General features: G+C 54.8%; 1 protein-coding gene across 5 annotated transcripts in view; it reads right to left on the reverse strand.

Moving 5' to 3' along the window:
- Positions 1-18,180, reverse strand: part of PLEKHG4B (pleckstrin homology and RhoGEF domain containing G4B) — an 82,993-nt gene extending 64,813 nt beyond the window's left edge. For 2 of the 5 annotated variants that reach the window (XM_082724616.1, XM_082724614.1), the window contains exon 1: positions 17,680-17,891. In XM_082724616.1, the coding sequence (XP_082580742.1) occupies positions 17,680-17,718 (39 nt within the window). In that variant the 5' untranslated portion in view covers positions 17,719-17,891. Of the gene's footprint in view, positions 1-17,679; positions 17,893-18,101 lie in introns of those variants that run through there. The other 3 variants (XM_082724618.1, XM_082724617.1, XM_082724615.1) reach the window with 2 other exon arrangements.
- Between the last annotated feature and the right edge of the window lie 254 nt (positions 18,181-18,434).

Raw genomic sequence — 18,434 nt, forward strand, 5'->3', positions numbered from 1 at the left:
ACGGTTACATCTGAGACTCCTCCGGACAGCTCAGGGCACAGATGATTTTCTAAAGAGCCTGAAAACAAGACAGCGACTCCCCTGGGCCTGAGTGGGTGAGGCCTCCGGCCATCGGTCCTGTCCTGCGGGCGAGGCCGGGCCACACGGCGGCCGGGAGGGTGCTCAGCGGTGAGCCTCCCCGTGGGCACTCCGGCCGCGCTGTCAGTGCCAGGAGGCGTTGGTCAGATCCCGCTCGGGAGCTCCCGCGCCCACGAGGGCTTCCGCACATCTGTCTGTCCCCTCCCTCCATACGCCTGGGTCTCCCCACCAGACAGAGCCGCTCACTCATCAGGAATGATCTAAATACCGATTTTGTCTAGAAAATGCCACGGTGCTCTGATGTCTAACACTCAAACGCCACCCGAGCCACCAGCAGACGTCTAGCCCCGGAGAAGAGCCAAGGCCTTGAGCCAAGGGAGGGTCTGGAGCAAACAGTCCTGACACAGGGGACCGGCAGACCTGAAAGGGCATGTCTTTTTTTTTTTTTTTTTTAAAGATTTTATTTATCTGACAGAGAGAGGTCACAAGCAGGCAGAGAGGCAGGCAGAGGAGGGGGGCAGCAGGCTCCCTGCTGAGCAGAGAGCCCGATGCGGGGCTCGATCCCAGGACCCTGAGATCATGACCTGAGCCGAAGGCAGTGGCTGAACCCACTGAGCCACCCAGGCGCCCCAGGGCATGTCTTTAATGACCAGTTTCGGAGGAAGTGAAAAGCAAACTGTGGGTCCCCCCAGGGAGAGATGCCCCCCTGCGGCGCAGACACCCAGTCTGGACGGGCTCCTCCTCCAGACCCACGCGAGGGCCCTGATTCTCCCGTCCAGCTGGGCCAGCGGTCTCCCGGCAGGTCTCCTGGCCTCCACCTCCCCCATTCACCTTCTGAAAACTGCCCGACGAGATCACTGGGGTCTTCCCCAGCCCTTTCTGTGCCCTTTGATTCCTACTGTGACTGACAGAGCCTCCGGCGCTTGGCCAGGCGTCCCCGCACCAGCTCCTACTCCCTGGGCTCCTTCCCCAGATCCTGGGCCGGGCGCGAGTCATCTAAGCGGCGCTGTCTGCGGGCCCGGGGCCGCCTCCCAGGTCAGGGAAGTGAGGAAGCCTTGGGCAAGCCGGAGAGACGTGTTCTCTGGCCTCTTCCACAGTGATGTTCCCTTAGGCACCGTCAGCACAGCCCCTCTGGCCCGTCCCCTGCTTCTCCGGGCACTTCGTGACCGGGCACCGCAGAGCAGAACCGTCGCTCGGGGCGGCCGCCGCGCCAGCTCCCCAACCCCTCCACACGTGCTGCCGCGCTCGCTCTGGGGAAGAGGGTCCGGCGGACTCGCAGACGGTGCCCAGGGCCGGGCGCGGCTTGAAGGGCCACCCCAGGCTCGGCGCTGCGGCAGATGCATGGTGCAGGCCGAACGCTGCCACTCGCACAGCTTGAGCACTTCGGTCTTTTGAAGAGACACAAATTACAAGAGGGGGAGGCGGATGTGTCTGATTCTGGGATTGTGAGGCAGAATTAGGACAAAATCAAGTTACCTGAATATATTCAGGTCAGCTTAAGAAAAGAGATAAGAATATAGTGTATTTCAGAAAGATTTGCCGAAGAAATGCTTAAAAAGAGAACATTATCTTGGTATCTTAAAGGGTAAAGTTCGATCATCTTGAACGTTTACTCCGTGTAACATTTTCTTCCCTGACGTTTCCTGGGATGAATGTGTACGTGTTACCGCTTGTGCGTGGGGAGGAAAAGGTGTGCGCAGAGCAGGGTGTCCGTGCGAGGGCAGGCACGCATGTGAGCGAAAGCGTGTGGGAGAGGGAAAGTGTGAGAGAGAGCAAGTGTGTGTGCGAGGCGAGGTGTGCGTATGTGAGAAAGTGTGTGTGTCAGGGAGAGCACGAGCCAGGGAAAGTGTGTGTGTGACACAAAGTGTGTGTGAGGGAAGGGTCGTGTGAAGAACGGTAGGGACGTGAGCGAAAAAGGATGTCGAATGCCAGTGCGTGAAGGCGTCCGAAGGTGTGTGCGGGGCCGGTTGGCTGTGAGCCCGGAGAAGTACTTTAAATCACTCAAAACAGTTCCTGGGCCTCGGGTTGCCCAGGGGGAGAAGGGAGTGGCCACAGCGCGAGCGAGAATGTCCGTGTGGGCAGCCCCGGCTGCTGCTCTCCGTAAGGTGCGACATCAGGACGCGCGGAGCCAGGAGGGACGCGAGCAAAGGCGATGCCATCACCGCGTCCACGGTCAAGGCCCGAGTTCTCCTCCTCACCCGATTCAGGGCTCTCGTCTCAACCACGGGCGCTCACGCGTGGCTTGGCCTGACGTCGAACCGGAACCCTCGCCTGTCCGCGGGGCCCTGACTTGTCCGGTGGCTTGGAACGCGGGTCCCTGCAGACGGACCTCGGGCGGATGGGGGACGCGGTCCCCTGCGGAGCGCTGGTGCCCGCGCGGCTGAGCTGAGTCGGCGCGTCGCCCCTCGGCCACCGCAAGACTGCGTCTGCATTTAACGGCGGGAAATTCTTCCGTCCGGAGAAATGTTTTAGGGCTCTTCTCTTCCGTGAAGGATTTACTTTCCCAATTAACTGCAGGGAAACCGCTACTGAAAGGTGGGTGAATCCTGAAGTCCAGACCCTTGTCTCTCACAACGCCTGCACCGTCCGCGAGTAATCATGTCCCTCCTGGCACCTACGGGAGCTGACCCGGCCTCGGTGCGGGCCCTACGTGCAGCCTGCCGGGCCTCACACACGCCGGAGGTGAGAAGACAGAGGCTAGGGGTCCACAGGCCCTTCTGTGCCCGTCCTGCGGGGGGCCGGCCTCAGGGACAAAGACAACGGAAAGCTTGTTTCTAAAACACGCATCAGCTGGAAACGGCCTGCTCCCTCCTCCCAGGGGACAGGTAACATGTGACACGTCAGAGCAAGGGGGACTTCTGGCTTCAAGGAAGGAGAAGAGTGGCTAATGCCGACAAGGGAACAGCAGGGGCCCTGCCCTGAGCCCAGCAGCCTGGAGGGGCTGGGCCACAGGAGGCCTAGGCGAAGACCCACCATCCACGCTCACTCACATCTTCCCTCAAGTACAACATCCCAAAAGATGGTGGGAGGCAGAGCCACAGAACGGTTGGGGCGACTGCTGGCGGGGGTGGGGGGCTGGATATCAGGGTCCTTCTACCCGCCCGGAAGGTGTGCATGGGCTTACTGCAGGTACCACCCTGCTTCCTGGGGGGGCACCCCAAGATGAGGCCCTGCGAGACGGCGAGATCCCCCAGCAGGCCGTGCACAGTCGGGACTCCGAGACCCTTGCCCCACCCTCGCACAGCCGCGAGCTGGTGGCTGACCCCTCCTGTGGCAGCAGGGGCGGAACCTGCAGGAACATCGAAGGCTTCAGCATGGCCACGCCAGAGACAGCCGCCCTGCAATTACTCCCAATGGCCCAAGGGCCCACGGCACAACCCTGTGGGTGACCCCTCTCCATCTGGGCCCCTGCACCCCGGGGATGGGGGGGTCATGTGTCGGAGGACGAGACTGCAGAGTCCTGGGATGAGGCCTCAGTTGGGGTCGAAGACTGAGCAGCTGTGGTAAGACAGCACCGTCCTCTCTGCCCACCCCTGGCCAGGCCCGGGGCTTCTCTGGGACCCCGTCACGCCATATCATTCTGAAGACTGACGGGTCACCGGTGCCGTTGCAAGGAGGCCAAAGGCTCGGACATCACCCGGGAGGCAGAGCTCGGGGGGGCTGGCAGGGGCTGTGGTCCTCAGGACCCCTCATCTCGTCTGGGAACTCCTCTCATCCTGCAGCCCTGCGACCAGCCCCCAGCGATGCCCCAGACGCAGCAGCCGGGGTGGGACCCCACAGAGGAGGGGAGGCAGGGGTGCTCCCCACCCAGAATGTCAGGGTGGCCTTCATACTCACCACTGTGGCCTTTGCCATATTTTATCGATGAAAGTCGGGATGCACAATGGGCAGTGGGCACCCAGTGTGGACACCGGAGCTGTTCCTACAGCCCCTCCAAACTGAGGCCCCGGGACAGGAAGGGCACCCATGTCGGGCCTGTCCCTGCCCCACTTTCCATCAATAGCTGCTTTCTCAGCCTTGTGGGGGCTGGGTGTGAAACCCACACTTCCCAGGAGGTTTGCTCTCAGCAGCGGCCTGGTTACAGCCACTCAGTCCCTGTTAATCGGGGCCTCCTTCCTGCAGGTGCCGATGGCTATCTCCCGTTTCCTGTGTGCACAGACCCAGGAACCACCTTTCAATCAAAGAAATCCCATCCAGAAAGCCTAAGCCTCTGCTGAGCTGCTGTGCCCGCCGGCCTGCGTCCAGCCCGACTCACCCGGTCTGCACATACCTCCATATGGTCAGCACCTCCAGGGAACCTCTGCCTGGCCCCGCGGGGGACCCTGGCCAGCCCTGTGGGCCGTTCCTGGGCCCAGGTGGCTACTTCCACCCCCTGAGGGCTGGGGCTGCTCTCCTGGACCAGCACTCCCCAGGCTCCGAGCCCCAGGCCGTTGCAGCTCAGCTCACACCTTCCACAGACACTCCTTGGCCTTCCTGTCCCCGTGAGCCTTCTTTCAGCTTAGAACTGCTCGTTGGCACGTCACTGCCCTCTGCGGTGTGTCTCCAGCACTGGGGTCTGCCTCTGGCCTGTGCACCATGTGGTCCGCCCGAGTGCACTCATGGACTCGAGTCACACCATGAAACGTGTACAGGATCTTCAGAAGAGAGAGGCAGGAAAACACACATCTGGGCTCTAAAATCATGCTTCGTTTATGGGGAAAAGATCCCCGTGAGGAACACCTGTTCTCCACGATGCTGGGCAGAGGAAACACCAGCCTGCTTCCCGGTCGGGTGCTGAGTTGACCTCAAACAGAGTAACCCTTGCATGGGGCTGCTATTCACGGAGTCCTGGCCTCCCGGAGCGGAAGGGCACATCCCCGTCCGTTGGCCTCAGGCCACGTGACAAAGAAATACGGTGGCAGTGGCAGAAATGGGTTCTGACGGAGGCTCTGTGAGCCAGCATGTGCTCCAACCCACGACCTTTCCCTCTGGCCCAAGTTGGGGAGCGCCCCCCCCCAGAAGATGTTCCACAAGCCTGGACCCCCAGTAAAATGGACAGGAGGACCGTGACGGGCACGTGGCACAAGCGGGTCATCACTGTGCCGACCACTGAGACGTGGCAGGCCGCTGTTTATGCGGCATGACCTGCACAACCTGACTGACACATGGACCCAGGGTTGCCCCGACTCAGGGTCCCTGCCCCCCAAGCCTGCCCACGGCAGCCATAGCACACACTCTGGGGCATGGGCTACGGCCTCTCTCCAGGCGCCCCCGACAGACAGCCTGTAAGGCGCTTGGAGGGTCGGAGCTGCCTGCAGACAGCTGTGCCCCCTGAGCAGGAGCCCGTTCTCCGAGGCCTCCCGGGGAGACCCGGCCCCACCGGTGCGGATGGAGCGGAAACCTGGGGCTCCGTCTCTGCGGCTGCGGAGTGGGGCGTGCGTGTGGTGCATCTCAACGTCAGCCGTCTCTCCGGGCTGCTGCAAACACAACCCTGAAAACGTTTTCTTTGAAGTGACACACAAGGTACCGAAGAACTGTGAAGTGCACAGTTTTCCGACTTCTGTTCTGAAGCTGCTGTTCGCGCCCCAGGGGCCTGCGGGTGCGAGCGCTCGAGGCAGTGGAAGTCCCTGAAGGGCGCGGAGCACCGGCCCGGCCCCGTCTCCGCAGGCGGCGCGCGGGGACGGCTCCGCTGGAGCTCGGTGCTCAGAGCCCCGCTGGGGTCGCTGCCGGCACAGCTTCCCCGACTTAGGAGGGGACCGAGCCGCTTTCCCTCCTTTCCTCCCCCGCGGACGCCCCTCGGAAGCCAGACCTTCCTGGGCAGCGCACGCTGACGCACGTCCTTTCAAAACGGATTCTGGGCTCTTCCTGCCCGTCCCAGCTGCCCAGGCTAACGCGGCGGGTGCCAGAACCTGCTGGCTGGGAACTGGCAGGTGCGCCGTGAAAGGCTGCTCTGAGGGGAGAGCCTAGAGCCTCCCTCCTGCCACTGCCCACTGAGTGCCCAGCAGGGGCGGCTGCGCTCGCCAGGTGGGCCCAGGCCTCCCGCTCCTCGGGCCACCGTCTCCTCAGGCCTCACGCGGGAGGGGCTCTCAGGGGCTGTGAGGACGGCGCGGAGGGACCCCAGGAGGGGACCCGGGCCCACGGCCAGCACGTGTCCGCAGGGCCTGCGGGGCTCTTCCGCAGGGCCTGCGGGGCCCTTCAGCCCTCGGGCGGGAACGCGCCCACCTCAGGAGCTCCAGTCCCTTGGTCCGCGGGACCGTCTTCCCTTCCGGCAGGACCTCATCCTCCCGCTGTGTTCCTGCTGTTCTGTCTGGGCCTCGCGAGAAACAATCACAAGAAAACCAACCCTGTGCGAAAACATAACTTCTCCAGTGTGTCTAAACCCAATCCTCCCAGAGCGGCAGAGACAACACGAACATCAAGGCGCCTTCCTCTTGACGGGAGGAGACCGAGTTTGCCTCAGGACCAGGGCCGTCGTGGCCCCCGGCGGCTGGGGCTGAACGCCGGCCGGGCCGTTTCTCAGCAGGGCCCGGACATCGCTGCCTGCCCTGTGCCCCTGAGGCCACAACAGCCACCGCGGTGGTGACTGCGGTCACAGTGGTGGTGACGGAGACGGCACCCCATGGTCTACGCTGCGTGTGCCTGCGTGACCCCTGCAACAGGCACAACCCCCCAGCCCGTGCGCTCGCGTCACCAGCCGTTCTGGCCAATCTGTGGGGGTCTGAGCTCAGAACCGGCCTAGAGCTGATGGGGTTTTATCTTCTGGTGGCTCTCCCTCCACCAGACACACCCAGGATCTTCCACTGGGTGTTCCTGGGACAAGCTGCCTCTTCAGCCTCAAAGCACCAAGAGGGAACCCCCTGGGTTTCACCTGGGGGTGTGCGGGCATGCTGGTGTCGTGCGGGCATGCTGGTGTCGCCCCAGCTCCTCTGTCCCTCCTCGTCTCCACGCGGTACCAGGCGACCACAAACCATGACCCCAGTGGTTGGAGAAACACACAGAAGAGGAGCTCTGGGTCAGACATGCAGAATTAAATGAAATTCACGTTTCAGTGCCATAAATAAAGTTTCACTGGACCACAACCACCCCCGTTCTGAGTTGCCTGTGGCAGCTTTCGTGCCACGAAAGTATCGACTGAAACCGGATGGTCCTTCAAAGCCTCTAGGCCTACTGTCTGCTTACCCCTCCCTCGAGGAAGGAAGCCCTGCAAAGCGGCCGAGGGGTGTGAGGGTGGGCCGAGGCAGCCCCTTCCCTGCACACTGTCCCCAAGACGCACAGACCCCGGCTCTGGCACAGCTATGTTTCTGGGTGAAGGGTCCACTGACACCAGCATTTTCTGATTCAACACTCAGGTTCCAGCTAACTGCCCACGGTTTTGCTCAGGAATAGCATTATTCCATGTGTGCTTCGGGGCCCGCAGTCAAGGCCTGTGACGGAGGGTGGCCCCCAGCGTCTCTGTGTTGGGGGGCTGGGGAGAGGTAATGAATGTCTCCCCGTGGTTAAGTGCTTAGAACACGTAAAAGCAATCATTTCTAGTTCTTGTTACACTTTTCTGCATTTAATAGCCTGATACACCACCAGGGAACCCCCTAACTTGAGCTGTGCAAGTCTGGGAAGGCACATTTCGCGCCAGCCTCCGTTAGGTGATGGTGGGGGTGCATGGGAGGCTGAGGGCAGGGCCTTCAGGTTTGCAGGAGCTCTGGCAGGAAAGGCTCTGGAGGGACACTGATGGGGCTGTGCTGGAGTGCAGGAAGGCAGTTTGGTTAAGCACAATTTAAGGTATTTTAGGGGAAAATGCAAACTCTGTGTACATGATAAGAACAACAAAAGAGTTACTAACGAGAAAGCTGTGACAAATATGCTTGGAGTGCCTCATTGTGCTTTTCACAGTCTCCGGCCTCAGAAAGTCCCGGCTGAGCTGGTCCACAAAGCACAGTGGCCCGAGGCACAGGCAGGCCAGCGTGTACAGCTCTGCATGATGTGAGCAGGTCCCTGTGGTTTCCAGCGTGGGCCCAAGAGAGTGGCCGAGAAAGGTGCACTAGACAAGACACTAGTGGATCTTGGGTCTGAGGAGGAGGCCGGAGCCCACACCACACTCAGATGGGCCCAGCGGGCGGCTCACCGACTCCTGGGAATCCAGACGAAGGAGCCCTTGGAGCACAAAGCACAAATGCAGAACGAGGGAAGGAGGAGCACTGGGAACCCACTGACAAGCGCTGTGACGCCCTGTGGTTAAGGCCCAGCTCGGTGCACAGGCGCCTGGACCAGGCAAAGCCCTAGAAAGTGGGTTGGCGCTCCGTGGCCCTGCTGGGCTTCACAGGGCACTGTGTAGCATGCCCACCCAGTCTGGCTCGAAAGTTCCCCCAGTGGGAATCAGAGCACCCTGTCTCCTCCATTCCCAGTGAAGACCTAACCCTGTCGTCTAAACTACGGTTTCCAGGAGGCAGTGATGGCCACGTTTGGCTGGTGATCCTGTCCAGGGCTTCCCAGACAATGGAGTTTTCACCTGTGGTCCTGGCATTACCTCTCTTTTCTCCCTCAAAGTGTTCCAACTGGACAATATGATAGGGCCAGCCAGCGGTGCTGATGAATCGATCCCTTGTTTCTGCTCTCTCCTCCCTAGGGGAGGTGTGCTCCTTCTCGTTAGAAGCTGTGCACAGAGGCACCCACTGGTCTTCCACACCAAGCACCAAAAAGCACTCATCCAAAAACCTACTGTGTTCTAGGCACTGTGACAGGTAAAAAGATTGGTGTCCTGGCTGCCAGCCCGGCACAGGCTGTAAGACAAGAAAACCGTAATGCTGAGGGGGAACGACATTACAGGAGGGAAGACAGCACCTCTTGGGTGCTTAAGTCTACAGCCCGCAAGCACAGTGTGATGGACACTGACAGGCGGGCTCTAGCGTCGGCACCACGGCAACACCGTACGTGGGTTAACCTCACACAGACCTTCCACTGACCGTTCTCTGGCCTGTTACATTCTGAAGTCGTAAAAATTAGCTTTAAATTTCTGATTTCCTACGAATTTGTATTTTTGCCTTTGATACAAACTGTTTCCTTTCATTTCAAAACTTATGTTCTTAAAATGTATTTTTACACAGTATAACGACGTTTGAAAGCAGAGTTATAAAACTCATTCTAAAACCTCAAAAAAATCCTCAGAAACCAAATCTCATGGCAGTATTCAAAGGACAATTCACCATGACCAAGCGGAATTCATCGCAGGAATGCAAGGGTGGTTCAACAATTAATCATTATACAACACCACATTAATAAAACAAAGGAAAAGGCCCATGATTATCTCAAATGATACAGAAAAAACACTGGACAATACACTTTCATGACCAAAACATCCAGAAAACGGAGATTCGAGAGGACCTTTCTCAACATGATCAAAGGCACTTATAAAAACCCATAGCTAAACTCAGACGCAATGATGAAAGACTAAAAACTTTTCCCTTAAGATCAAAATCAAGGCAAGGATATCCCCTTCCCCACAGCTATACGACACTGCCCTGGAAGTTCTAGCCAGAGCAGTTAGGCAAGAAAAAGAAATTAAAGGAATGCAAATTAGGAATAAAGAAGTAAAATGATCTCTATTTATCAATGAAAAAGCTACCTAGAGCTAATAAACGGGTTCAGCAATGTTGCAGGGCACAAGAGCAGCAGATAAAAATCAGTTGCGTTTCTGTATCTTAGCAATGAGCAATCCCAAAAGGAAACAAATAGTAACATAATTAAAAATAACATAATAGCATTCCAAAGAAATAAAGTACCTCGGATACATTGTTTTCATTTCATTTTACTATTATTTTTCTTCACGATGTGTGTTCTTCAGTCCCTAATCCCTGCTTGCCTCACCTCTGCACCCACCGCCCCTTGGCTCTTTTTTCCTTTGCTCATTTGTTTTGTTCCTTAAATTCCACACCAGTGAGATCACCTGGTTTTTGTCTTTCTCTGACTGACTTATTCCACTTAGCATTATTCTCTCTAGCTCCCTCCATGTCATTGTAAATGCAGGACTGCATTCTTCTCTACTGCCGAATACTACTCCCCACAGATACCTCCTCTTCTGTAGCCATTCCTGAGCGGATGGACGCGTGGGCTGCTCCCACAGTCTGGCAACTTTACGATGGGGCAACAAACACTGGGGTGCACGTATCCCTTTGAATCAATGTTTTCATTTTGGGGAGGTAAATACCAAATACTGCACTTACTGGACTGTAGGGTAGCTCTATTCTTATTTCATTTAAAAATTTTTTTTAAAAGATTTAATCTGTTTTTTCAACAGAGAGACACAGCAAGAGAGGGAATACAAGCAGGGGTGTGGGAGAGGGAGAAGCAGGTGTCCTGCCCAGCAGACAGCTTGATGCGGGGCTCTATCCCGGGACCCTGGGATCATGACCTGAGCTGAAGGCAGATGCTTAATGACTGAGCCACCCGGGTGCCCCAGGTTAGCTCTGTTTTTGATTAGGGGAACCTCCATATGGTTTTCCACAGTGGCCACACCAGTTTGCATTCCTACCAATAGTGCAAGAGGGTTCCTCTTTCTCTGCATCCTTGCCAACACTTGTTTCTTATGTTATTGATTTTAGCCATTCTGACAAGTGTGAGGTGGCATCTCACTGTGGTTTTGATCTGCATTTCCCTGATGAGGAGTGATACTGAGCATCTTTTCATGTGTCTGTTGGCATCTGGATGTCTTCTTCAGAGAAATATCTGTTCATCCCACTGTCATCAGAGTACTTGTTTTTTTGTTTTGTTTTTGGGTGTTGAGTTGTATAAGTTCTTTCTATATTTTGGATACTAATCCTTTATTGGATATAACATTTGCAAGTATCTTCTTCCATTCAGTTGCTTGCCTTTCAGTTTTGCTATTTCTTTCTCTGTGCAGAAACTTCTTATTTTGAGGTAATTCCAATAGTTTATTTTTGGTTTTGTTTCCCTTGCCTCAGGAGACAGATCTAGAAAAATGTTGCTAAGGCCAGTGTCAGAGACATTACTGCCCGTGCTCTCTTCTAGGACTTCTATGGTTTCAGGTCTCACATGCAGACTTTAATCCATTTTGAGTTTCTGTTTGTGTGTGGTGACAGAAGGTGGTCCTGTTGATTCTTCTGCAAGCTGCCACCCAGTTCTCCCAACGCCAGTTGTTGAAGAAACTGTCTTTTTCCCATTGTGTATTCATTCCTCCTTTGTTGAAGATTAGTTGACCATATAGTTGTGGGCTTATCTCTGGGTTTTCCGTTCCATTCCACTGACCTATGTGTTTGTTTTTATGCCAGTACTATTCAGCTTTAATTATTACAACTTTGTAATATAGCTTGAAATCCAGAATTGTGATATCTCCAGATTTGTTTTTCTTTTTTCAACGTTGCCTTGGCTATTCAGGGTCTTTGTGGTTCCATACAAATTTAGGGCTGTTTGTTCTAGTTCTGTGAAAAATGCTGTTCATGTTTCGATAGGGATTGCATTCAATCTGTAGATTGTTTTGGCTAGTAAAGACATTGCACAGTATTTGTTTTTCTGATCCATGAGCATAGAATGTCTTTCTATTTTTTCCTGTTGTCTTCAATTCCTTTCATCCGTGTTTTATAGTTTCCAGAGTACATGTCTTTTACCTCTTTGGTTAACTTTATTCCTAGGTATTTTATTAATTTTGGTGCAACTGTAAATGGAATTGTTTTCTTAATTTCACTTTTTGCTGCTTCAGTATTAGTGTATAGAAATGCAACAGATTTCTGTACCTTGCTTTCGTGTCCTGTGACTTTACTGAATTCATTTATCGGCTATAGTCATTTTTTGGTGGAGTCTTTAGAGTTTCTACATATAATATCAAGTGAGCAAATAATGAGAGTTTTTCATATTCCTTACCAATTTGGAAGACTTTTATTTCTTTATGTTCTCTGAGTGCTGTGGCTAAGACTTTTAGTACTACGTTGAATAACAGTGGTTGAGTGTTAGGATTCATTTAATCAAGGGAGTGAAAGATTTGAACACTGAAAACTACAAAACAGTGCTGGGACAAATTAAAGACACGTTAATAAGTGGAAAAACATCCCAGGTTTACAGATTGGAAGACCTAATATTAAAAATATGTCAATACTATTCTAAAACCATCTACGAATTCAGTGCAATCTCTCCCCAAATTATCATGGCCTCCCCCCTCCCTGAAATGGAAGAGACAACCCTCATATGAAATCGCAGGGGGCCCTAGGTGGCCAGAGCAATCCGGAACAAGAACAAAGTCGGAGGGCTCAAACTCCCTGATTTCAAAACCCACTACAAAGCTACAGTAATCGAAACAGTGTGATTCTGGTAGAAAGACAGACATACAGACCAACAGACAAGGACTGAAGATCTGGAAATAAACCTATACAACCACAGCCAATTGGCTTCCAACCCAGGTTCCAAGACTAGTCAATAAGGAAAAAATGATTTCTTCAACAAATGGTGTTGGAAAAAGTGGATATCCCCATACAAAAAAATAAAGGTTTTTGCTCCCTATCTCACACCATACACAAAAATGAACTACAATGGATCAATGAGCTAAAGCACTAAAATAATAAAACTCCTAGTAGAAAACATAGAGTTAAATCTTCATGAGCTTGCAGATGGCAGTGATTTCTTAGATCTGAACTTAGATATGAACATGAGCAACAGAAGAAAAAATATATGTTTGACTTCATCAAAAATAAAAATTTTGTGCATCAAAGGACACTAGAAAGAAAGTAAAAGGACAGCCAACAGATGGAACAAAATATCTGCAAATCATGTATCTGATATCCAGAATATATAGCAACATTGTTTCTGCAACAGTGGGAAACGCCACTTCATTATTTGCTCTGAAGCTGTTTACTGATTGTGGATCTCACCTCAGAATATTATTTTTAAAAATTAGTTCCAGGGGCGCCTGGGTGGCACAGATGGTTGAGCATTGACTTTTGGTTTCAGCTTTGGTCATGGTCTTGGGGTTGTGGGTTGGAGCCGAGTCCCGTGTCGGGCTCCATGCCCCAGGTGGAGTCTGCCGGAGATTCTCTCCCTCTGTCCCTCCCTCTGCTTGTGCTCTTGTGTTCTTTCTCTCTCCAAAAAAGAGAATAAATCTTAAAAGTTAGTTCCAGAACTTTTCAGAAACTGTGCTAGTATCTGATTTCCTCATACATTCCTGTTGCCCTAGCCCTACCAACTCTTCCATACGCTTTCCTACTTAAACATTGTGCTTTGAGAGGAGGTTACATTCTCTCCATATCACTGGTCACTGAGATCCTCTGGGTCGGGATCTCAGGAGGTCAGTCTTTAGACACACAAGTATTAGTGTGAGAACTAAATGCTCACTCTGTTACCCAGTGTGGCTGAATCCCAATGACATTTTCTTTCACCTCTGAATAATCCATAAGGAAAGCTATGGGATCCTTGAACTCAAGTTGAGTTCATGGCCTATTGATTTGATATAAAAACCATTTCTTTAAGAAAAGCCACAGGGGTTGCCTGGGTGGCTCAATGGGTTAAGGCCTCTGCCTTCAGCTCAGGTCATGATCTCAGGGTCCTGAGATCGGGCTCTCTGCTCAGCGGGGAGCCTGTTCCCCCTCTCTCTCTGTCTGCCTCTCTGTCTACTTGTGATCTCTGTCTGTCAAATAAATAAATAAATCTTTGAAAAGAAATAAAAGAAAATCCACAATTGTATTGGTAAAATAGTACATATTATAATTGTAATTCCTCTTCCCGGTGATGTCTTTGAGTGCCAAAATACCCTGAAGATAACTTTATTGGACGTTTTTCCTTAAATGATTAGAAAGAAACCCTAAAACTCAATCCTTTTTATCTCTTACTTGTAGGAAAATCTTTCTTCCTGTCATTGAATCACAGAATGATAGCTAACATTTATTGAGCCCTTACTATATACCAGAAACTTTTTTTTTAAGACTTTGTTTACTTGAGAGAGAGCAAGCGTACAGTGGGGTGTGTGGGGGGAGGGGCAGAGGCAGAGGGGGAAGCTGACTCCCTGTTGAGCAGGGAGCCTGATGTGGGGCTCCATCCCAGGACCCTGAGATCATGACCTGAGCCAAAGGCAGACGCTTCAGCGAGTGAGCCACCCAGGTGCCCATATTAGACACTGTTTTAAGAACATGATAATACTATTATCATCCCCACCCTAAAGAGGGCATGGTGGAGGGGCTCGTCTGCCCACTCAGTCAGTGGGGAAACCAGGGTTGGGGCCCGGGCTGCGCAGCATGCCTCCCAACCACAGAGCCCTCGGCCACGGTGCCACACTGCCCTATGTCTCATCCTGGCAAGAGAAAGAGCCAAAGGGATCCCAGAGTCATTCTAGGCCCTCCACTCCGCAGGCAAATGCACGGCCTGGGTCAGAGCCACCCACCAAACCATGATTCCTCCACTTGACAGTGAAGGGACGGGCCTTCCTTCTGCCTGTCCTTTCCATCCACTGACAATGACTTCAGGCCTTTCTTCTCTTCTACTCTGTGCACTGTCGTCCCCACCCCAAAGCACACACACAGCACATGCAGCACCTCACCCGGGGTCATATCAAGCTTCCCTCTACAGCCGTTTCAGACCTGCTTGGACGGTTTCCTTATACAAACAAGGTTTCCCAGACTCAGCTGTAATCCAGCTGCTTCTTTCAGAGGATGTCGTTTTTATTCTTACAAGCCGCAGGCGGTGATGTTAGCTTGGGTCGGGTGGGAAGCAGTACACGGGCATCCCACAGGACACGCAGGACGTCTGTGAGGCCCACAGACGGTTGGGGCTGGGCAGGGGAGGAAAAGTGGGCTTTAGAAGAGGAGGAGGGTGACCAGCACGTGACAAGTCCTTGTTGAGCACCTACTTTGTGTGATGCAGTATGATAAGCACCAGAGTTCCAGGGAGAAAAAGCAAAGCCATTACTGTCGGGGGAGACAGTCCACAAAGACCAGGCACACGAAGAGGTCAGCTCAGACTCACGGAAGCCCTCCGAAGGCGAGGCCAAGCAGGAAAGGGGCTCAGGGTGGGGGTGGGGTGTGTGTGGCTGTGGACTGGGTACAGACAGGATGACCGGGGGAGCTTTCCAAGGGCGATGCCTACCAGGGCGGGGGGCCTCTGGGTCTGCGAGCCGCAGACAGGTGATATTTCTTTGGGGGAAGTACACATACTTGCTACCTTGCTGACCTGAACAACTTAAAATTAATACATGTCCCAAACTGCTGTACGTATTAAATTTTAATCCCTGTCTCAGGTCTTAGAAATGTCCCCTAAGAGAAATCTGCCATAAAGTATCTTTTGCAGAATCTGATTTTCTCCATACTGGGGAAAATTCTGTAAGGTCAGACAGTCTCTGAGAGCTGAGGACTTGGGCCCAGGCTTGAACTGGGGTGCCTAGAAACACCAGGAAGAGCACCCCGGTTCTCGGGACGGAAGAAGCCTTCAATTTGGGAGTGATGGCAATTACCTCTCAAGAAGCAGCTACACTTCGTCTTTAAAGTGAACCCAGAGGGTGCTCTGAGGTGGGTGGGCCATCATTGCCCTGACCCTAACCCCGGTGAGGAACAGACTGGAGCTCAGAGAGGCGGAACTACAAACCCAAAGGGCGACAGCGAGAGAGGGTGGGTGTTTGCACATCCGATCTCCAAGATCCCAGGCCCATTCTCCAGGCACCAGGTCAGGGTCCGGAGCCCCTTCCCCCGCCGCAGGGTGGGTGGCAATGGCAGGACGCCTTCTGCTCCCAGGACCGCAGGTTCTCAAGACACGCTGGGATCCACGTGTGTAGGACAGGGCTTGCCCCCGCTCAGCCCACCTGTCTGTCCCCCACCGCCATCACCCCAGCCTCCTCCTCTTCATTCCCTACCCCCTCAGAAGTGTGCTGGGCTCTTCAGCTGGACCAACCCTCTCCCCGGGCCACTCTTCTCTGCTGGTTGATCAGGGAGCACACCTGCCGAGTTGGGGGCCCTGACAGGGCTGGAGGGACAGCGGAAGGGAGGAAGCCCAGAGCCCACGGGGCAGGGGGGCATATCCCGAACAGGGGCTCACTGCTTCAGGACACAGGTGTGTGGAGAGGAAACCACTGCTTCAGGGCTGCCCCTTGGCTGCACAACAGGTAACGAGCAGGTTTTCAGTTCAAACACCGAGAAAGAGAGAGAGAGAGAGAGAGAGAGAGAGAGAGCGTGCACATTAGCTCTGTTGGAAGGAGGGAGGTGCTGGTGTGTGAACTGGGCTTAAATTATTCTCACCAAAAATGCTGAGATCTGGGGCTTTGGGGTTTCCTGTGTTTGCTTAGACGATACAACCAGTGAACACACATCTCAGAGAGCCTCAGGACAAATTCAGGGCCGGCTTTATTTCCTTAGTCTGGCCTTTTTGGGCTGCTTCACAAGGAATACAGTACACCCGGGAGACCACCCAAGGATGTTACAGACACACAGGCCCACGATCCACAGAGGCCATTTCAGACCAGGCCCGCCTGATGGGGATAAAACCGGGAGGCCTGTCCTGCTTGTCACAGGTCAGCAGGGACCCAGGCCCACCGGCCCACTGGGAAGCTCAGGGCTGTCCTCTCCAGGCCTACCTGGACCGCCCACTTGTCCCCCAGAGCACAGTGAGATCAAAACTCAGAGTCAGGAGTGGTATTGCTACCTGGGTGTCGGACGCCCAGCACCGCCAGTGCAGACGCGACTCTGCCAGGAACGGAAACCTGGTGCTGCTGTTTAACGCCTCAGAACCCGAGTGCGCTTTCACTGAGAGCAGAGTGACGGTTCAGGTCCTCCTCACTCGGAAGCCCTGTGAATCCGAAGCAGGTTCAGGGAAACGGGAAGCTGACCTCAGAAGGGCCCCTGGGAAATCTCTCCTGACCTGCCAAGCCCAGTCTCCTCTGAGCACCCACAGCCCTGCCTAAAGGTCCGCTAATGTCGGAGCAGATTCCTAAGCTACTCATTACGCAGAGTTTCAGCTACATTTAACTACATTTAACTTAATTTCTTAATTATATGTTTTAATTTTTAATTAGACACCTGAAAGTACCAGCTACACTTTTTAAGTAGAAGCGCTGCTGGTAACAGGAGTGGAGGGTCATTACCACCCCGAACCGTCTGCAATCCTGCTTCCCGGGGAGAGCGGGGGCAAACCCGGCGCTGGCGCACTCCGCACGCAGGGACACAAAGCCGCGTCCGGGCCCCTGGGTCTGGCCCCCTGTTCCATACCGGGAAGGACGATCTCGCTTCCCCGGGCGACGCCCCCGGTTGAAATCAGGCGATTCCAACATAAAAGTCCATCTTTGTGGAGAACCGCGAGGACAAGCTCTTTGTCTTGGGAGCGCCGGGGGACGGGGTTCGTCCTCCCGCTTCCTAGCTAATGAGTAACCGGAGAACCGCGCGAAGCCTCCACAAGTGCTTGAGTTCCGCACTCCGCCCCCCTCAGTCCCTTCCGACCCCAGCAACGCAAATCGGTCTGGAAACCCCATTTCCTCCGGAGGACTCCCGAAGTGGACGCCAGTTTGCTAAACGGTCTCTAAGCGCCTGGAAAGCCCAAGCTCCCTTCCGCAGCGCCGCGGCGGCCCCTCGGTGCCCCTCCCGGTCCCCACCCGCCGGACCCCACCTCGGTGCCCGCCCCCCCCGGCCCCCGTCCCCATCCGCCAGACCCTACCTCGGTCCCGGAGACTTTGTCCGCCGCGCTGCGAGCCATGGTGGCGCCGCCTTTGTCCGACCTTGGAGGAAAACGTTCCCATAAAGGCCACTGTCCCGCGCGCCCCGCTCCCGGCGCGAGCGGGACCCGTAGGCGGCCCGGGACCCTCCCCGGCGGGGCGGACCTCCTGCCCGGGAAAACGCCCCTCCTCCGTGGAGGGCCCCTCCCCCCGCAGAGCGCTCCTCGCAGGGCAGACCCCCTCCCCCCTCCCCCCGCAGAGCGCTCCCCGCAGGGCAGACCCCCTCCCCCCCAGAGCGCTCCTCGCAGGGCAGACCCCCTTCCCCCCCCCCCCCCCGCAGAGCGCTCCCCGCAGGGCAGACCCCCTCCACTGGGCGGGGGGCGGAGGGTCTGGGGAGACTGCGGGGAGGGCGCGCCGCTCTCACCTCCCGCAGGCGCACCCAGCGCGCAGGTGCCCTCACCTGGGCGGTCAAGGGGGCGGGGGCGCAGGGCTCCTCCCTCCGGAGCGAGGCCGGGTGGTGGCCGGGCCTTTGCTTTTACTTTTGTTCTCAGGAAGCCTGGGAACCTGGGATTGTGTTCTCAGACCAGTGGCTGGGGCGCTGCGTCGGATTTCTGCCAGTGTAGACCCATCAGATCCTGATTTCTGCTCCGGAAGACCATCAGCCACTGGTTTCCCCCAGTGCGAACAGACTGGTACCTGGTTTACACTGGCGAGTAGCCGGACTCGCTTTCTCTTCCGTCCAAGTGAGCCCCTTGGC

Source organism: Mustela nivalis, assembly GCF_964662115.1.
Source record: "Mustela nivalis genome assembly, chromosome: 3".
Taxonomy (NCBI): domain Eukaryota; kingdom Metazoa; phylum Chordata; class Mammalia; order Carnivora; family Mustelidae; genus Mustela; species Mustela nivalis.